The 18,848-nt window shown below is 49.4% G+C and overlaps 1 protein-coding gene across 2 annotated transcripts in view; it reads right to left on the bottom strand.

Annotated features, from left to right (window-relative positions):
• Window positions 1–11,347: 11,347 nt before the first annotated feature.
• Window positions 11,348–18,848, bottom strand: part of Iqgap3 (IQ motif containing GTPase activating protein 3) — a 44,020-nt gene continuing 36,519 nt past the window's right edge. For both annotated transcript variants that reach the window (XM_048357506.1, XM_048357507.1), the window contains exons 31-38: window positions 18,724–18,826; window positions 18,070–18,196; window positions 16,177–16,264; window positions 15,196–15,408; window positions 14,273–14,439; window positions 13,636–13,737; window positions 13,075–13,183; window positions 11,348–12,469 (exon numbers count right to left, since the gene is read on the bottom strand). In XM_048357506.1, coding sequence (XP_048213463.1) covers window positions 12,356–12,469; window positions 13,075–13,183; window positions 13,636–13,737; window positions 14,273–14,439; window positions 15,196–15,408; window positions 16,177–16,264; window positions 18,070–18,196; window positions 18,724–18,826 — 1,023 coding nt within the window. In that variant the 3' untranslated portion in view covers window positions 11,348–12,355. The remainder of the gene's footprint in view (window positions 12,470–13,074; window positions 13,184–13,635; window positions 13,738–14,272; window positions 14,440–15,195; window positions 15,409–16,176; window positions 16,265–18,069; window positions 18,197–18,723; window positions 18,827–18,848) is intronic.

Below are 18,848 nucleotides of genomic sequence, written 5' to 3'. Positions count from 1 at the left end.
GGCCCTGAGTCCAAGGCCCAGGACTGGCCAAAAAAAAAAAAAAAAAAAAAAAAAAAAAAAAAAAAAAAAAAAAATTCAGCATTTATTGAACGCTGAACACCTCATCCCTGAAGTTGTTATCCAAAGAGGGAAAACATTATAAATTTCCCCTCTTGCCCCCACTCACACCTCCTTAGTACCCCAGATTTTAAAGCGTTGTGGTAGAACCTCAAGGTAGAGTTGAGGCTCACCTTTGTAGTTGGAACAGCCAGCTGCAGGTGACTGGTCTCCAGGAAACTTGGGGCAAGGAAGAGATGTCCACTTCTCTCCTCCCCAGTGAAGCTACTGAAAAACCTTGTCCCAGGAAACCAAGGCTGGGATTCTGCCAGGGACGGATGACACTGAAAGGGAACTGAAAGCTGAGAATTTCTTGCCCAGACATGAACCCACTTTTCTGCCTTTTCTTCTCTGAAATCCCACCCACCCATCCATCTGTAATGCCTCTTCTTCCTAGCTGTGCTTTCTACTCCCCATTCCAGCCATCATCCCCTTCCGTTTCCCTATGACAGTGATAGTGAGGGAGAGGGCAAGGCTTTGTATCACCTGATTCCATCTCCTTGGCCAGAGGAGTCCTGGCCAGTAGTCACTTCTTCCTGCTTCAGCCTGTCTTGCAGTTGCTTATGGATCTGATTGTCAGTATCTGTCACCATCTCTGAAGTAGAAGGCCTGACAGGCAACAAAAGTCACTGCCTGCAGGGAGAAGCTAGGGTCAGAAGGCAATGGAGTGCTCTCTTCTTTGAAGAGGAGACAAAACTGGAGACCCTCCGGGGTCTGAAAGCGACCCTACCAAGCCAAAGAGCCCAGGGCGTGTGGGTGGGATTTCCTCACTGGAGTCTCCCAGCGGCCTGGATGCTAGCTCCACCCTGTGCAAGGGTAGGGTAACACCCAGGAGCACTGTGTTCCAGAAAACCCCAAAAATAACCTGTCTTCACTGTCCGGCTGCTATTTCTGTCCATCTTGTTTAATTATTTAAACCCAAGTTGGGGAGTGAACTATAAAAAGCTCTCCTACTTGGGGACCCAGGAGAGCTGGGAGACTGGCCAGGTTGCAACAGCAGCAGACCACAGGGTTTGGGTGAGGTCACTTGGTCTGCCTCTTGCCTGAAAGTTCCTTCTGTTGTTTGACTGCTTCCTCAGCTAGAAGGCTGATTCAGTCCTCCCTCCCTCCCTAAAGTTCCTTCATGCCCTCATTTTTGCAACCCTCTAGCCCGTCTTGCCTGGGAGCTGGCCTTCATTCTACCTTCCTTACTCTGGAAGTACTTCCTCTCAGCACTCCCTTGGCTGAGCTGCTCCCCAGCCCTGACTCCTTAGCAGATAATTGTCACACACAAGCACCTGCGACTGAGGGAAGGCTGGGGGGTGGGGGGGAAGGGCGTGGGCAGAGGGCCAGTCAGGCCGATGCAGAGACTGGAGGATTGGTGTGTGGTGCCCTTGGAGGACTTGGTCAGGGAGGGGAGGGCAGGGCAGGGCGCTGGTCTGGGTAGGGCAGCTCCTGGCTGTCACCAGCACTGAGCCTCTCTGGAGCTCCTCTTGGGAACTGTGCCATCCTGGCTGAAGCAATGGAGGAAAGGCCACACAAGAAGGACTTTCTTTTCTGGGCCTAGTCCTTGTCTAGTTGGCCCAAAGTCCAGTGTCCGTTTCCATTGAAGCAGAAGGCCAGCCCAGGCTGTGAGAAGACAGAACTCCCTTGGGGGAGTCCTCTCTGGCCCCTCCTACCACAGGCTAGACTAGGAAGATGGGAAGGAGCAGTTGTGGTCCTAGTCTCACTAGTAGCCTATGGAGGCCATGGTAACTGGCCTTTGGAATTGAACAATCAGGAGACTTATGTCAGTGAAGAGGGGCCCAGCAATGACACCATGGTCTGACAGAGTTACAGGATGGACAGAGGACAAAGGTCAGCAAATGTGATACTTGAGCCCTAAGCAGAGGAAGATAACCCAGGAGCAGACCCAGAGATCCAGGGCTGGGAAAAGAGGCACAGCAGGACTTTCTAAGAGTCAGTGTGGGACCTGAATGTGCAAAAGAGACTAGGCTTTCACACCCGGGCCTATTTTGGGGCTTGTTCCCACACGCTCCCTTGTCAGCAGCAGCAGCAGAGCCTACGAGGTCCAGCCTGGCTCTCCCTGCAGTGCTGCTACTAGAGCTACCAGGGGAGGCTGCTGAGGTATGGGGATGAGGCCCCGTTGCTAAGCAACAAGAGGCTACGTACCTGGAGGGCATAGGAGGGGAGCTTGGCACCATTTGTACTGGGGAGACAGGGAGACAGAAAAGGAGCAGGTTGGATAAAACTCAGGCTTCCTTTCCCATCCTCTCCCTGACAGATACCAAGGAGGGATGTATTCCTCAGATCAGGGAGCATGAGGAGGAAGTGTGAGATCCTTTTCCGGATGCTGTGACTGTGTATGTGTGTGTGACTTGTGTGACACTCATAGGACCGTTTTTGAGGGTTGTCAGGGTGAGCATGAGGAAGAAGTGTGAGATCCTTTTCCAGGATGCTGTGATTGTGTGTGTGAACCTGTGTGTTGGACTTGCTCTGTCTTTTTCTTTTTTTCTTTTTTTTTTTTCTTTTTCTTTTTGCCAGTCCTGGGCCCTGAACTCAGGGCCTGAGAACTGTCCTGGCTTCCTTTTGCTCAAGGCTAGAACTCTACCCCTTGAGCCACAGCACCCCTTCTTGCTTTTTCTAATTATGTGGTGCAGAGGAATCGAACCCAGGGCTTCATATCCACGAGGCAAGCACTGTTGTCACTAGGCCATATTCCCAGCCCCCCCAATTATTATCCTTTCTCTCTCTTTCTGTTTTTGTTTCGTGATACTGAGAATTGAACTCAGGGTCTCACACTTGCTAAGCAAGTACTCTACCACTCAAGCCACACTCTAGTCCGTGTGTGTGTGGTGTGTGTGTGTGTGTGTGTGTGTGTGTGTGTGTGTGTGTGTGTGTGGTGAGTCATGGGGCTTGAGTTCAAGGCTTTCTCTGAGTTTTTTGCTCAAGACTAGTGCTCTACCACTTTGAACCACAGCTTCACGTCTGGCTTTTTGGTGGTTACTTGGAGAAAAGAGTTTCACGGACTCTCCTGCCCAGGCTGGCTTTAAACCTAGATCTTCAAATCTCAGTCTCCTAAGTAGCTGGGATTACAAGTACTAGCTACCAGCACTGGGCCCTAGCCCTGTTTTATTCTTTTTCTTTATTTTTAAATTAAATTTTATTTTTTTTTTGTTTATGTGGTAGTGAGGGATCGAACCTAGGGCCTCATGCATGCTAGGCAAGTACTCTACCACTAAGCCACCTTCCCAGCCCCCACCTTTTTCTTTATTTTTAAGTTGACTGGAGTTTGCCAGAGGTCAGTAGGGATCAACAATAGGAGGGCCCATGGGAATCAGTAAGCTGGTTCTTTCTCCTTTGAGTCCTGTCACCCATGTAAGTTCATATTTATCAGGAACTGTATTATAAAGGGCAGCTCGGGCCTTGGCTCGTTGTTGACACAGTATTGTCACCATTCTCCTCCTGTCTCTTCCTTTCTTGTTCAGCCCCTATATGGAAGAACCCTCATTCAGTAGGCATTTATGGAGTTCCTAAGATGTGCCAGCCAGGTACTGAAGAGCGATGGTGGGGGCCCAAACATAATCCTTCCTCCACACAGACAGCCTGTACCCGGTACCTCAGCAGCTCCCTTCCCCTATCACACATGTGGGCAGAATGACCACTTGTGGCTCATGTTATGTTAACAGCTTTTTACTGTCCATCCTAGCATGGTCCCCACTTTCTGTAGGGGATTGAGTGTGCTTCAGTCCCCTCTTCCTTCTCCCAGAGAGGGCTACAAGTTGAAGTTCTCTGATTCATACTCTCTAGACTTATGCCCAGGACTGGACTGCTAAGAAGACCGGGGAAAAAGAAAGGCCTCCGCCTCCTTCTTGTTTGTTCTTGGGGGCTTTGATCTTGCTAGGCAGCTGACCTACCACTTGAGCCATACCTCATCTTTTTATTTTGTTTTTGTCAGTTGTGGGGCTTGAACTCAGGGCCTGAGTGCTGTCACTGAGCTCTTGTGCTCAAGGCTAATACTCTACCACTTTGAACCATAGCTCCACTTCTGGTTTTCTGGTGGTTAGTTGGAGATCAAGAGTCTCATGGGTTTTCCTGCCTGAGCTTGCTTTGAACAGTGATCCTCAGATCTCAGCCTCCTAAATTGCTAGGATTACAAGTGTGAGCCATCATCACCCTTCTACCCCATACTTTTTTTTACTTCATTATTTTTCAAATAGGGTCAGTCTTATTTTTGACTGGTCTGGCTTAGAATTCAAGCCTCCTATTTGTTCCTCTTTCATAGCTGAGATGACAGCCATATGTCACCACACCTAGATATCCATTGGTTGAGATGAGACCTTGACCTTCCCGATCTTAGCCTTCTGCATATGAGGATTACAGATGTGAGCCATCACATTCAGCTTCGTGTTGTCTGCTTGCCTTCCTTCCTTCCTTTCTTGTGCCTGTACTGGGACTTGAACTCTGGGTCTAGGTGCTATCTCTTAGCTCTTTCATTCAAGAATGGCACTCTACCACTTGAGCCACAGCTCTACTTTTGGCTTTTTGGTAGGTAAATTGGAGATAAAACTCTGAGGGGCTTTTCAGCCTGGGCTACCTTTGAAGTGCTATCTTTAGATCTTACCCTCCTGAGTAGCTAAAATAACAGGTGTGAGCCACGGTGTATAGGTTTCTTTTGTTTTCCTTCCTGCTTTGGGGTCATACAATGAAGGGTATCATGTGCAGTTTTCATAATCAGGTAGTGGCTTATATGGCAGGCATGATTTTCTTCACTTTGCAGAGGCTAAGCATGTTCCTGCTTACTAGTAAGAAGTCGTTGTAGGATTCCAACCCAGGACTGCCTGCCCTGCCATAGGACAAGGCTTAAGGGAGAAAACAGTTCTGTGCCCCCTCCCCATTGCCAAGGAAGGGACCCATGACCTTTTTTTTTTTTTTTTTTTTTGCCAGTCTTGGGGCTTGAACTCAGGGTCTGGGCACTGTCCCTGAACTTTTTTTGCTCAAGTCTAAGACTACCACTTGAGGGACAGCACCACTTCTGGCCTTTTCTGTTTATGTGGTACTGAGGAATGGAACCCAGGGCTTCATGCATGCTAGGCTAGCACTCTGCCACTAAGCCACTTTCCCAGCCTGGCCTATGACTTTTTGTTCAGAGAAACACTCAGGGGGAATCAGGGCTTCACATAGAGAAGAAGAAGGTCCTAAGGTTAAGACCACTATCCTTATAAATTCATCATTAAAGATGCTGTTGACCAAGATGGCACTGAAAGATCTAGTAGAGTCACCAGGGAGCTTGGAATTCCTCAGATTCAGAGAAGGCTGGGGGAGAAGGCTAGGTCAGGCAGACCTGAAGTCCAGTCTCTGCTTAGTCATTTCTAGCTGTGAGGCCTTGGGTTAGTCACTAATCCTCTCTGAGCCTTGGTTTCCTCAGTGATACTATGAGTGCTACGTACAAAGAGCTGTAGAGATTACACTAGATAATATACAGGGCTCTGTGGCTTTGCAATGATGGATGGCATCTGTTCTTCTATTACCTGAAGAAGAAAAAGACATGCATCCAAGCCCAAAGCCTGAGAGAGGTTGTGAAGGAAAGGAGCAAAAGCCCCCTTTCTCCTCTAACCCTCTTCTTGCCACCCCCTTCCCTCCTCTTCCCATGGTACACAGGGCAAAGGTGGGAAGGTCATGTTTAGGGTCAATCTATTAAGGCCAAAATTCAGGCCTCTCAATGGAAGCAGGAAGAGTAATGGGGACAAGTGACAGGAACATAACTTCAACATAACAAGAGAATGCAAGTCCTGGAAAGGTAAGGATCAGATCTGCAGCCCGGTTCAGTGACTTTGCTTTCACCCCATGAGGTTCCCCACAGGCCCAGAGAGAACTGGCACAGATGGCTATTGGGGGCACTGTTCTTAGAGGGTGAGGAATTTTAGAGAGTAGCAAAGGTGCCAAAAGAATGGAGGTCAATAAGCCAGGTGCCAGTGGCTCATGCTTGTAATCCTAGCTACTCATGAGGCTGAGATCTGAGGATTGCAGTTCAAAGCCAGCCTGGCAGGAAAGTCTGTGAGACTCTTTTTTTTTTTTTTTTTTTGGCCAGTCCTGGGGCTTGGATTCAGGGCCTGGGCACTGTCCCTGGCTTCTTTTTGCTCAAGGCTAGCACTCTGCCACTTGAGCCACAGCGCCACTTCTGGCCATTTTCTGTATATGTGGTGCTGGGGAATTGAACCCACGGCCTCATGTATAGGAGGCAAGCACTCTTGCCACTAGGCCATATCCCCAGCCCCAGTGAGACTCTTATCTCCAATCAACCACCAGAAAACTAGAAGTTGTGTGGTGGCTTAAGTGGTAGAGTATTATTAGTCTTGAGCTCAAGATCTCAGGGACAGTGCCCAGGCCCAGAGTCCAAGCCCCACGACTGACCAAAAAAAAAAAAAAAAAAAAAGGCAGGAAGTGGAGATATGAGGTTCTAATCTGTAAGAAGGGGGAAATATATTTTCAAAACACCAGGCTTTGATCCCTACACCATCTTGGAAGGTTGAATAAGAAAGAAGGAGTTGGACAGGGAATGTGGCTTAGTGGTAGAGTGCTTGTCTAGCTTGCATGAAGCCTTGGGTTTGATTCCTCAGCACTACATACATAGAAAAAGCCGGAAGTGGCACTGTGGCTCAAGAGGTAGAGTGCTAGCCTTGAGAAAAAAGAAGCCAGGGACAGTGCTCAGGCCCTGAGTCCAAGCCCCAGGACTGGCAAAAGAAAGAAAGAAAGGGAAGAAGGAAGAAGGAAGGAAGGAAGGAAAGAAGGAAGGAAGGGGTCAAGCCAGGGACCTGTGGCTCATGCCTGTAATCCTAGCTACTCAGGAGGCTCAGATCTGAGGATCACGGTTCAAAGCCAGCCTAAGCAGGAAAGTCCCCATGAGACTTTTATCTCCAATTAACCATCAGAAAACCAGAAGTGGTGGTGTGGCTCAAGTGGAAGAGCCCTAGCCTTGAGCACAAAGAGGCTCAGGGACAGCACCCTAGGCCCTGAGCTCAAGCCCCACAACTGACAAAAAAAGAAGGAAAAAAAGAAAAAGAAAGGAGGAAAGGAAGGGAGGAAGGGAGAAAGGAAGGGAGGAAGGGAGGAAGGAAGGGAGGAAGGGAGGAAGGGAGGAAGGGAGGAAGGAAGGGAGGAAGGGAGGGAGGGAGGGAGGGAGGGAGGGAGGGAGGGAGGGAGGGAGGGAGGGAGGGAGGAGGCAGGGTTTATCAGGAGTGGACTGGGTTTGCTGACCCTGGGCTCCTCTTGCATTGGTGATCTGAAGGTTTATTCAAGATGGAACTGCAGCCAAGTACCAGGGGCTCATACCTACAATCCTAGCTACTGAGGAAGCTGAGATCTGAGGCCTGATGTTTGAAGCCAGCCTGGGTAGGAAGGAAAGTCTGTGAGACTCTTACCTTCAAGTAATCACCAGAAAGCAGGAAGTAGAGCTGTGACTCAAGTGATAGCGCACCAGCCTTGAGCAAAAAAAGCTAAAGGACAGCACCTAGGCCTTAAGTTCAAGCCCCAGTCCTGGTACACATACACTTGTCTCTGTGCATGTGCAAATACACACACAAGATGAAACTTCACTGCTGAAATGTATTCCTGGACCCAGAAAATGAGTGCTATTAAAGATGCTTTTGAAAGCTAGTTTTCTTCTAGAACCTTTCCTTTGATAAGGTTGGAAAGGATATGATTAGAGCAGGGGTCCTTCTTGCCTTCACCTCTATCTTCTTTCTCTTATTTTACACAGCAGATTTCTGCTTAAGCTAGCTTTGAAGAGCTGGGCTACAGGAATAGTTGTTTGAAAATCATCTGTGCTATGTTATAGAACATCTGTGCTGTGGAATGCAGCCCAGCCGAATGGAGCACGAAATGGATCTGGGCCCACTGACACAGAACAGCTCAAGGCAAACTGTTCAGTGGAATGAGTCTCAGAGCACTCTAGAGAATAGCAGGTCACTTATGCAAATAAGCATGAGTGGGTATGTCTACACTTAGTGACTTATAACAACCACACTTCGTATTGGGATGGCTTATGGCTGGGTAACTGCCACTCAGGCTCATAGTGTTGTATTTTTCTTTTTGCCAGTCCTGGGGCTTAAACTCAGGGCCTGAGCACTGTCCCTGAGCATATTTTGCTCAAGGCTAGAACTCTACCACTTGAGCCACATAGCTACTTCTGGATTTTTCTGTTTATGTGGTGCTGAGGAATCAAACTCAGGGCTTCATGCATGCTAGACATGCACTCTACCACTAAGCCACATTCCCAGCCCTTAAGTTTGGGTCAGTAGCCTTCTCAAGAGTCCTCTGTACATGTCTGGTACCTGGACTAGGGATGTCTAGCAGGTGGGATCTGAGACATCTATAGTCCTTTTCTTGCTAGTCTCTTCTTTCAGTCTCCCCAATACATGGGCAGCTAGATTTCTTTACAAGGAAGCTTAGGGTCCTTAAAGCAGGTCACCTCAGGAAGACCCATGAGGAATCAACATTGGTTTCGATGACTCTGTTAGCCTGTTTTTGTATACCGTAGACTGAGCTATTCAGAAAGAAGAAAATTACAGGTTTGCCAGGCACTGGTGGCTCAGGCCCACAGTCCTACTCAGGAGGCTGAGATCTGAGGATCACCATTGGAAGCCAGCCAGGGCAGGAAGGAAAGTCTGAGATTCTATCTCCAATTAACTACCCACAAGTCAGAGTAGAGCTGTGGCTCAAGTAGTAGAACACTAACTTTGAGCAAAAAAGCTGAGGAACAGTACCCCAGTACTGGCACAAAAATAAATGAATCTCAGGTTTCTTTTTCCCTCCTCCACTTCCTCCTCCCTCTGGATTCCAGCCTCAGCCCCCTGAGTACTAGGGGGATCACAGGCATGCGCTACCAGCACTAGGGAAGTCTGGGCCTCTTTTTGGTACCTGGTCCCAGTAGCGTGTACCAGGGATATGCATCTCTGCTTTGCCTTGTCCTTTTCTGCCATCTCAGGCCAAGGGAAAGAAGCCAGTGGACACCTAGCAATGGCCCTCAGCCAAATCTCTTCCCAGGGGCTGGGAAAACAAGCACAGCTCATGAACTTTTTGGTCTGAGCTGGCTTTGAATCCTGATCTTCAGAAGTCAGCTTCCCGAGTGGCTAGAGTTATAGGCCTGCAGCTACCAGTGCTTGGCTGGAGAATTAATTACAGTAAAAATGGGGGCTGGAGGCAGATGAATTGTACAGCATGTGCTTAGCATTTGCAAGGCCGAGTTCCATCCCTAGCACCACATACACATATGCTCACATAATGCACAACTCAACATACACAATTCTCACACATTTGCACACATGAGATTAAGTCTCATGGACTTTCCAGGTTGTCTTTGAGCCTCACTTCTCAGATCTCACTCAGCCTTCTGAGAAGCGGATTATAGGTGTAAGCCACCAGAGCATGGCTTTGTAACCATTAGTCTACTTTGTGTTCTTACCAGTCACGGGAACTGCCTATTCTGGACATTTCCTATAAAGGGAATCATACAAATGTCATGTGTGGGGACCATTATCCATGGTGGAGGATAAAGGGTGGGCTTGAGTGTATTGAAGAAAATAAAAAATATTTCTCAGAAAAAAAAACTGCAGGTAGCTGGGGTGCCAGTGGCTCATGCCTGTAATCCTAGCTAGTCAGGAGGCCAAGGTCTGAGGATGGAGGTTCAAAGCCATCCCGGGCAGCAAAGTCTCCAAGTAACCACTCAAAAACTAGAAGTGGTGCTATGGCTTAAAGTGGTAGAGCGTTAGCCTTGAGCAAAACAGCTCAGGGACAGTGCCTAGGTCCTGAGTTCAGGCCCCACAACGGACAAAACAAACCCCCCCCCCACATACACAACTGCAGGTAAATATGAACTAATTGAAGAGGCACTAGCTCTGTAGCCTTAGGCAGTTATATAACCCTCTGAAACACCATTTACTCATTTATTAAATGATGATAACTGCTTCCCTTTATAGGGTTGTTGTAAGTAGCAAGCACAGGTAAATATCTCGGCCCAGAACAGGCAATATTTCTATATGTAGCTAGCTCACAAGATTGTGGGGAGAACATTTCAGTGGTCCATTTGGTGAGTGTTAAGACTGTTAATGATGACTGAGCATGTGTAGAAACTAGGATCCACTGGTATGTGTCACTGTCACCCAGAGCAAGGCAGCACTTGAAGTCTTTGCTGTGACATGTTGGGGGGGGGGGGGGGAAAGAAGAGACTGTGACTGAGATTGAATGTGACAGCAAGACAGATCCTGAGTGACAGAATGGAATAGAGAGCAGAGGGAGGCAGGCTGCACCAGGCAAACACAGGCTGCTGGGGAGTTCAAATGTTAGGGCAGGTGTCTGTAGTGTCCCCTCCCCCACAAGCCCTCTCTGCAAGTAGGAAAGTAAAGTGGGGGGGGAGGGGGTGTTTTCCCTTTGGAAAGATTTTAAGCCGAACATGGAACCTACAATTCTTTTTTTTTTGCCAGTACTGAGCCTTAAACTCAGGGCCTGAGCACTGTCCCTGGCTTCTTTTTGCTCAAGGCTAGCACTCTGTCACTTGAGCCACAGCGCCACTTCTGGCCATTTTGTATATATGTGGTGCTGGAGAATTGAACCCAGGGCCTCATGTATAGGAGGCAAGCACTCTTGCCACTAGGCCATATTCCCAGCCGGAACCTACAATTCTAAAGAGCTGTGGCTCAAGCACCTTTAGTCTCAGTTGTCACCCAGGGCTCAGGGCTTAGCCTGCTGGAGCTGTGCACAAAATGAACAGGGAAGAAATGAGACGGGTTTTTCCTCTCAGCTTCAGCGTTCAGAGGCTGATAAAAACAAAAACAAAACCAAAAAACAGAATAGTGGGCTGGGAATGTGGCCTAGTGGTAGAGTGCTTGCCTTGTTTACATGAAGCCCTGGGTTTGATTCCTCAGCACCACATATATAGAAAAAGTCGGAAGTGGTGCTGTGACTCAAATGGTAGAGTGCTAGCCTTGAGCAAAAAGAAGCCAGGGACAGTGCTCAGGCTCTGAGTTCAAGCCCCAGGACTGGCAAAAACAAAACAAAAAATCAGACACGAAACCTAAGTATTCCTTTGTCCCCTAGAAAGAGAGGGGAGAGAAGAGGAGAGAGCACATCTTATTAAGCTTTCAGGCAGGCAGAATGGGCCCACACCTGAGGTAGGCAGAAGCTGCTCCAGGCTGTAGGATGGATCCCCCAGGTCTCTCCAGGAACATGAGGCCTGCTCCACAGGCAGGGAAGTAAGAGCTACAAACAGATGTGGGGATAACAGCTGCTTTTATTAAGGTGAAGTCAGAAGAGCAACAGGGACAGGAAGTTGGAAGATGTGGGCTGGACACAGAAAACGGCAGAGGCAGAAAGCTACCTTGAAGAGTTGCTCTGAGGGCGGAAAAGTCCTGAGGGTGAAAGAGAAAAGGGAAAAGCTGCTCTTCCTTCCGTAGGAAGCTGAGATAATGAGCTCTCCCACACAGGGACCCTATTGCCCTGACCCAAGGTGACTTTAATACACAGTAGAAAAGAATGGCAGGGATGTTAATTTGAATTTGGCCTCGGAAAGATGAGAGAATTAAAACCATGATTAAGGCAGCACAATGATCCGGAGTGTAGGATTGGGAGAGAGAATAAATATCCCAGTGACCCACATATAAAATAGACATATAAATGAGGGAACAAGATCGGAGGTTCATGGAAGGTCATCTTGCCCATACTGCCACGGAGGATGACAGTGTCAGCGCCATATGGACAGCAGCAAACGTGGCACCCCGACACTCTGTCTGATGTGGGGGTTGAAGGGTGGATGGTGTCACAGCAGCAGAGGGGCCTGGTAGAGAAGCACCACCACTGCTGATGAAAGTGGGAAGCAGGGGAAGGGAGCTGACCTTGGCTTTAGGAGGTTAGAGAGGTGGGTAGAGGGAAACCAGGCCACCAGGCAGTGCTTGTAATGTTGGGGGGCCACGGGAAGGCAGATATAGAAGCAGTAGCCTTCCCAAGCACAAGCGTAGGTCTAATTTCATACCCACCACCTGGCAGGGAAACCATTGCTCTATCACATGTGGTAGAAGCCACACAGCTAGATTTGGGCAAGGCCCGTTTCAGCCAATTTGGCAAATTAAGGCCAAGTTAGGCAAACTCCTCCCAGCCAGGGAAAAGGTCTTTGCTCTTTCCCCAGTCCTGAACTCGGTATATCTTTAGGGAAACAGAAAGGTAAGTTAGTGTTAAAGAATCTCCAACAGGATAAGAGGGGCCTGGGTGGCCTGCCCAAGTGTCCCCATCACTTCCGCAAGAACTTCTTGTTGAGGAGGAAGATGAGAAGGTTGACGTTGACTTTGGCCTTGTTGAAGAGCTTCATCACAGCTACACCCTCATACTGCAGCTGCAGGAGATCCTAGGAGAGAAGGATCCAGAGGTGGTTTAAACAGCTTCTGGTGAAAGCCCGTCCATCTACTAAAGGTTACTAATCCACTCCACAAATGAGGGGACTAAGGCTGGGAGAGAAAGGGGTGGGGGTGGGGGTGGGGTGGGGCACAGTGACAACCAAATATTAACTCCAGCAGAGTTAGGACTTGAAATCAGTTTTCTTCCTCAAAAGGCAAAATGGCAGAGGAAAAAAGGAAGATTTAAAAATCACTGTTCCCCTGAACACGGGCTGTGAATGAGGCCCGTTTCCTAACCTTTTAGCCTCAAAGCCAATAAATCAGGGATAATGGTCATGGGCTGCCGAGAGGATTAAATGAGGTAACATGTAAAGCCCCTGACATGTGATAGTGCTTTAAACATTAATCTCACTTCTGACACCACCAGCCATGACACTCCCCAACACGTGGGCAGTAGGGTCTGTGCTTGGGGAAGGGGGCCTGGGAGAGCACTCCGGGGTGAGGGACAAGCTGACGTCATTTGAGGCCTATGGGGGAGAAGCAGACCATTCTAGTAGGCAGGAAGCTAAAGGCCCACAGGTGTTTTGAGCGTTCAAGGCAGTAGTGTCCTCCTCACCTGATAGTGGAGCTGAAACCGCTCCATGTCCACACCCAGGAACTTGGCATTTACTTCAAACTTTCCTGCCTCGTTTCCAGGAGTGATGTCAAAGATGACGTTTCTAAAGCTGTCAGGAAGAGGGTTTTTGAAAGGGACCCAACATCTCTTTCCAGGGCAGTCCTGTTCCTGCTGCTCATCGGGCAGTGGTTATATGTCAACACAAGTCTAGGCTTCCTCTCTGTTGCTCCTTTCAGGGCCCACCTGTCTTCTCCAGGTCTCACTTCTGCTTATACCATCATGCTTATCTGTTTGATCCTATCCAGCTGTTGCTGCTTCCCTGTTCTTCCTCTCTAGGAAGCTTTCCCAGCATCCTCTGCCCTGGATGTCTAGAACTGGGCTACACTAAGGGCCACTGTCATAAGCTCCCTGTCTGGAGGTGCCCTGACTTCCCTATCTAGAAGCTCTTACAAGGCAGGGAATGTGCTCCTCCCTCCCTTCCACCCGGAGCTCCATTCCCCAGAGTCCCACCCCCCTAGGGAAGAAGAAATGTCCCACATCCTGCCCTCCCAAGGCACATACTGAGAGGTGGGGAGATCTTCAATTTCCACCAAGACACCCTTCTCCAAGAGCTGGGCAGCAGTGTAATGAAGGGATGGCTGCTTCTTTCCTTTTCCAGAATTCCTGATTAAAAGAAGACCCCAGAGAACTCATCCACTGCACTCTCCATGACCACAGACACTCTAGTTCCCTATCTCTGAAGGAAAAAGGAAGAGAAGACTCCCTGCTGATGGAAGACAGAGAAGAGGCTGTACCTCAGCCCAAGACCTTGAAACAAACTCAAACACTTATCAGGAGGGGACTGTGCTGCACTTCTTCAAAGTTGAGACAAAAGGCAAAGGTGGGGCTGGGAATGTGGCCTAGTGGTAGAGTGCTCGCCTCATATACATGAAGCCCTGGGTTCGATTCCTCAGCACCACAAATAAGGAAAAAGCCAGAAGTGGCGCTGTGGCTCAAGTGGTAGAGTGCTAGCCTTGAGCAAAAAGAAGCCAGGGACAGTGCCCAGGCCCTGAGCGTCCCAGAACTGGCCAAAATAAATAAATAAAGGCAAAGGTCCATACAGGTAGTAGTGAGGAAGGACAGAGAGAGAGAGAGAGAGAGAGAGAGAGAAAGAGAGAGAGAGAGAGAGAGAGTGTGTGTGTGTGTGTGTGTGACCTACTTGGTGTTGGGGACCAGGTGGTCCAGGCAGGCCCGGATGTACTGGCTGTAGTAGTCTCCCTGCTCCTCATAGAAGGTGGTCTTAGCACTCAGGCCCTGGAACGTGGTCTGCAGCTTCACCAGCTCTGCCTTCCGACGTTGTCGGTACCTGCGCTGATTGCGGATGTCCTGGAGTTTGGAGACCCAGAGAGGAGGAGATCAGTTGGCTCTTCCTAGCCAGTCAGCCTCAAGGTCTGTTTGACACAGGTCCAAGAACAAATCACTAATTCCTTCGGAGGATATTTAGGAAAAGCAGGAAGAGGGGGCTGGGAGTGACACTTATAGCTAAAGTGCTTGCCTAGCAAGCACAAGGCCTTGGATTTGATACCTAGCACCACAAAAACAAACAAAAAACCCCAATAGACAAACACAAGCAAGAAAACTGCTTTTCCTAGGATAAACTCAAGAATGCCACCAGATCCTCAAGGCTTGTCTTTAAGGCCTCTATCCAACACAAGAGTAAGTAGTTTCCAGGCTCCTTGTGTTTCAGGAAAAGAACAGCTAGCCAGGCACTCTTGGCTCACTTCTATCCTCCTCACTGCTTCAGAGGCTCGAGACCTGGTGGTTCAAAGCCAGCTTGGGCAAAGTCCTAGAATGGTAGAATGCTAGCCATGAGCGAGCAAGCAAGCCACATAAGAGCATGAAGCCCTGAGTTCAAGCCCTGGTACAAGAAAAGAGTTGTAAGAGCAGCTCCCTTCCTGGCTAATTTTTGGAGCTTTCCTTGCAAAAGAACTGCTATCCTTCCTCTAGCTGATGACAATCGTGGGTGCCACTCACTAGGGAGAGGCCTACTCCAAGAACACCAACACTATGGATCCACTCTTTCACACAGGGATATGCCCCATTGCATGCCCACAGCAGACACATGGAGCACGAGGCTGGTACCTTGGCCAGTTCATCCACCAGTCCTTGGTAGCCATCGCTGGCACTAACCAACCCCAGGCCTTCGAGTCGACGCAGATTTCGCAGGATGCGCCGCTGCTTCTCTGCCAGCGGTAGGAGGGAATGAGCCATCAGGGAGCGGTGTCGCCGGAGTGGCTCTGGGGTCTGGGCCTCATTGGCCTGGCGTCGGCACATCAGCCGCTTGTGGGCTACTTCCTGAGGGGCAGAGACACCGAGAGGGCTACTAAGCCCTATTTATCTGTCCTGAAGTGGGTTAGGCCCCAGAGGCAGCATCAACAAAAGGAGCATGGCTCACTTTTCTGAGCTTAGTTTGTGGAGAAACCGTAGGGGGGGGGGGGCGCACAGCTGGTGAGCACACTGAGGCAGAAGATCACAACACATAGAAAGCCTCATGGACTGACACAGGGAGCAAGAGTCTAAAGGAGATTCAACAGAAGCTGCAGCACACAGGATCCAGATAGGCACGAGTACGGCTTCCCAACAATGGGGCTTTGTGACAGATCCAGGGTGTGTGAGAGCATTTCCCTTGCTGTTGTTCTGGGACATGCCTCCACTAGCTACTGGGTACCTCTTCTCTGCGAAACCTCTGGCTTTGTCTCCCCGCCAGCTAGCCCAGTTGGCCTTGGACCCTGCTCACGTCCCACCCTCTCCTGCCTCTGAGACCAACATCTTTTGAGAGAAGCCCTTGGTGTTTTCTTCAGGATGGTTCCCTCCGCCCTCCTCATCCCCAGAAGCCAAGTGCTGACACAGAAGCTCTCTCAGCATGGAGAAGGGATGCAGGCCCAGGTCTGAGGCTCTCTGAGGCTGGGTTGTTCTCTCAGTCTGTGACCTCTGGAATGAAGGCCAGAGGCTTGGGACTCAGACTGCTCATAACTGCTGAGCCCAGGTACTGAGGGAGATCAGCAGTGCTAGGGCGAAGCAAGGTACATGGGATAGATCCGGCAGGGTGGCCAGGCCACTGACTTGCTCTCTAGAAGCTGAGATGGCCAGGATTTCCTCGAGGGAGTCACCATGGTGGAACTGGATGATATCAGCCAGCATCTGCTTGGTGCTGCAAAGGAAGGCGATGGCGAGAGATGAGGGGCTAAGAAAGGGACTAGACATGGGCTGACCAGAGATCCAGGGGTGAGTGTGCCCTGCCCTATGTCCTGGCTGCCAGCAATGCTTGGGAGTGGGAGAGAGTGAGGGTAGGGAGAAGTGCTGTTTCTTAGAACACCTCCCTTCCAACTAGTTTCCTTTGAGACCTTCAGCAAAAGTACACACTTCTTCCAGGCCTGGTGTCCATTCTCCTGAGCTCATAGTGCACCTGACTCCCTCCTGTCTGTGTGTCACATTATCATTTCGATAAGCATTCTTTTATATGATCAGAGGCACATGGGCATTGTACCTTTGTGTTCTTCCCCAAGAGACTGTCTTTTGTTTTTGCCAGTCGCAAGGACTGAACTCAGGGCCTGAGCACTGTCCCTGGCTTCTTTTGCTCAAGGTTAGCACTCTATTGAGCCATAGCGCCACTTTTGGCTTTTTCTGTGTATGTGGTACTGAGGAATCAAACCCAGGGCTTCAAGCATGCTAGGCAAGCACTCTACCACTAAGCCACATTCCCTGCCCCTGTGTGTCATGAACCCAGTCCTACTCCATTGTAAGTCTTTCCATGGTAGAAAAGAAGCATAGTACCCATCTTCTTGTTTAGCGAGTCAGTGAATGGGTGAAGGGCTGCCTTGTTGGCAGGGAGATGGAGCTGGTAACTGATCCCTCTTCTGCCCAGATGACCAGCCCAGCCCTGCTTCACTTTTGTTTTGTTTTGGTCAGTTGTGGGGCTTGAACTCAGGACCTGGGCACTGTCCCCGAGCTTTTCTGCTCAAGGCTAGAACTCTAGCACGTTAAGCCATAGCTCCATTTCTGGCTTACTGGTAGTTAATTGTTGTTAAAAGAGTCACAGATTTCCCTGCCTGGGCTGGCTTTGAACTGTGAGCCTCAGATCTCAGTCTCCTGAGTAGCTAGGATTACAGGCATGAGCTACCAGTGCCTAGCTCTGCTTCACTTTTTTTTTAAAAAGAATTCATTTTTAGTTATTATTATCAAGGAGTTGCACAAAGGAGTAGTAATTCCATAAGTCAGATAATGTGAATAATACTCCTTGGACAATGTCACCCCTTCCTTTGCTTCCCACCTCACTTTTACAGAAGTGGGAAGAAGAGACCCATGCCATCCTCTGATCACATTAAAAAAAAAATGCTGAGAGTCGGGCACTGGTGGCTCACGCCTGCAATCCTAGCTATTCGAGGCTGAGATCTCAGGATCATGGTTCGAAGCCAGCCCAGGCAAGAAAGTCTGTGAGATTCGTATCTTCAATTAACCATCAGAAAACCAGAAGCAGAGCTCTGGCTCAAAGTGGTAAAACAAAAGCTCTAAACTTGAGCAGAAAAAGCTCAGGGATAGCACTTAGGCCCTGAGTTCAAGCCCCACAACTGACCAAAAAAGAAAGTGCTAAGGACTCAGCCATGTCGCCTACTGGCTGTGGGATTGTGGAGTCTCACAACTCCTCAGCTTCTTTCCTCACCCATGGAGATTATCTCCTACTTCACAGCTTGTCCCTAAGGTGAATGCTTATCCTTAAAAAAAAACAAACATTTTGGTAAATGGTGTAATAACATGTCAACAGCTGTTGTCCATCTCACCATTCCCTTGCCCTCAGCTATAGCCTCTGAGCAAAGAGTTAATGTTACCAGGAGAACAGCTGAGACCACAGTCAGGGGAAGGAGGGTTAGACTTTAGAGAGAACTTCCTGGAGGATAAGAGGGCTCTACAAGAAGGTCGAATAGTTCTTTCAGAGTGGGGCCATCTGATTGGGCCTACCTCAGAAGCAGGCTCTGGGCACTGGTATCATCAGTATCCGTTTCTAGTCCTTCAAACTTGTTGGTGAGTGTCAGGGAGACTTCGAGCTTACTCAGATCCATGTGTCCATCTGCGGCTATGTTCTCCCCTGAGGTGGGGCGAGGAATGAGAGGGACAGGCACATAAGCAGTGTGTACACAGATGGGATTGTGGCAGGTTTCCTCCTCACACTTCTTCCAGGAAGCCTTCCTACTTGCTTCATGGTACCCATCAACCTGTTCCACTGGGGCTGTGACTTGCCACGCCCTCAGCCTGGTTACCACGGGGTTGTCTCCTACAGTTTGGAGCTCCTAGCTCTCTTCTACCTGGTAAGCTGGCTTCCTCCCATTCCACAGGCGTGGAGCTACTACCTATCGAAGGAAGCTAAGAGGATCCAAAGGTTCCATTCCTTCATGTCTCTTAATTGCCCATCGATACGGCAGTCTGGGTCCCTCGACTATCTGCCCACTCTCCCTTTATCAGACTGCATACCTGTGTCCATCTCAGAACCACAGGGAGGGAGAGAGAGTATAACATGTAGCACACAAACAGGGTTGTGCAAGCATGCTCACTGGCCAGGCCCACATGCTGTCAGTCCCTCTCTGAAGGCCCACCAATGCCAAGAAGGGCATGTACCAATGAGGTCAGGGACTGTGGGCAGTTCCCCAAGATCCTCCAGGAGCTGGTGCAGGGGGTCTCGGTGGTCAGGGGCAATCCAGTCCTGGTGCTCCAGCAATAGCTGCAAATGGAAGAGGGACACG

This window comes from Perognathus longimembris, chromosome 11, assembly GCF_023159225.1.
Source record: "Perognathus longimembris pacificus isolate PPM17 chromosome 11, ASM2315922v1, whole genome shotgun sequence".
NCBI lineage: Eukaryota > Metazoa > Chordata > Mammalia > Rodentia > Heteromyidae > Perognathus > Perognathus longimembris.
The sequence above is the reverse complement of the archived record's forward strand: the minus strand, read 5'-3'. Positions and strand labels throughout refer to the sequence as shown.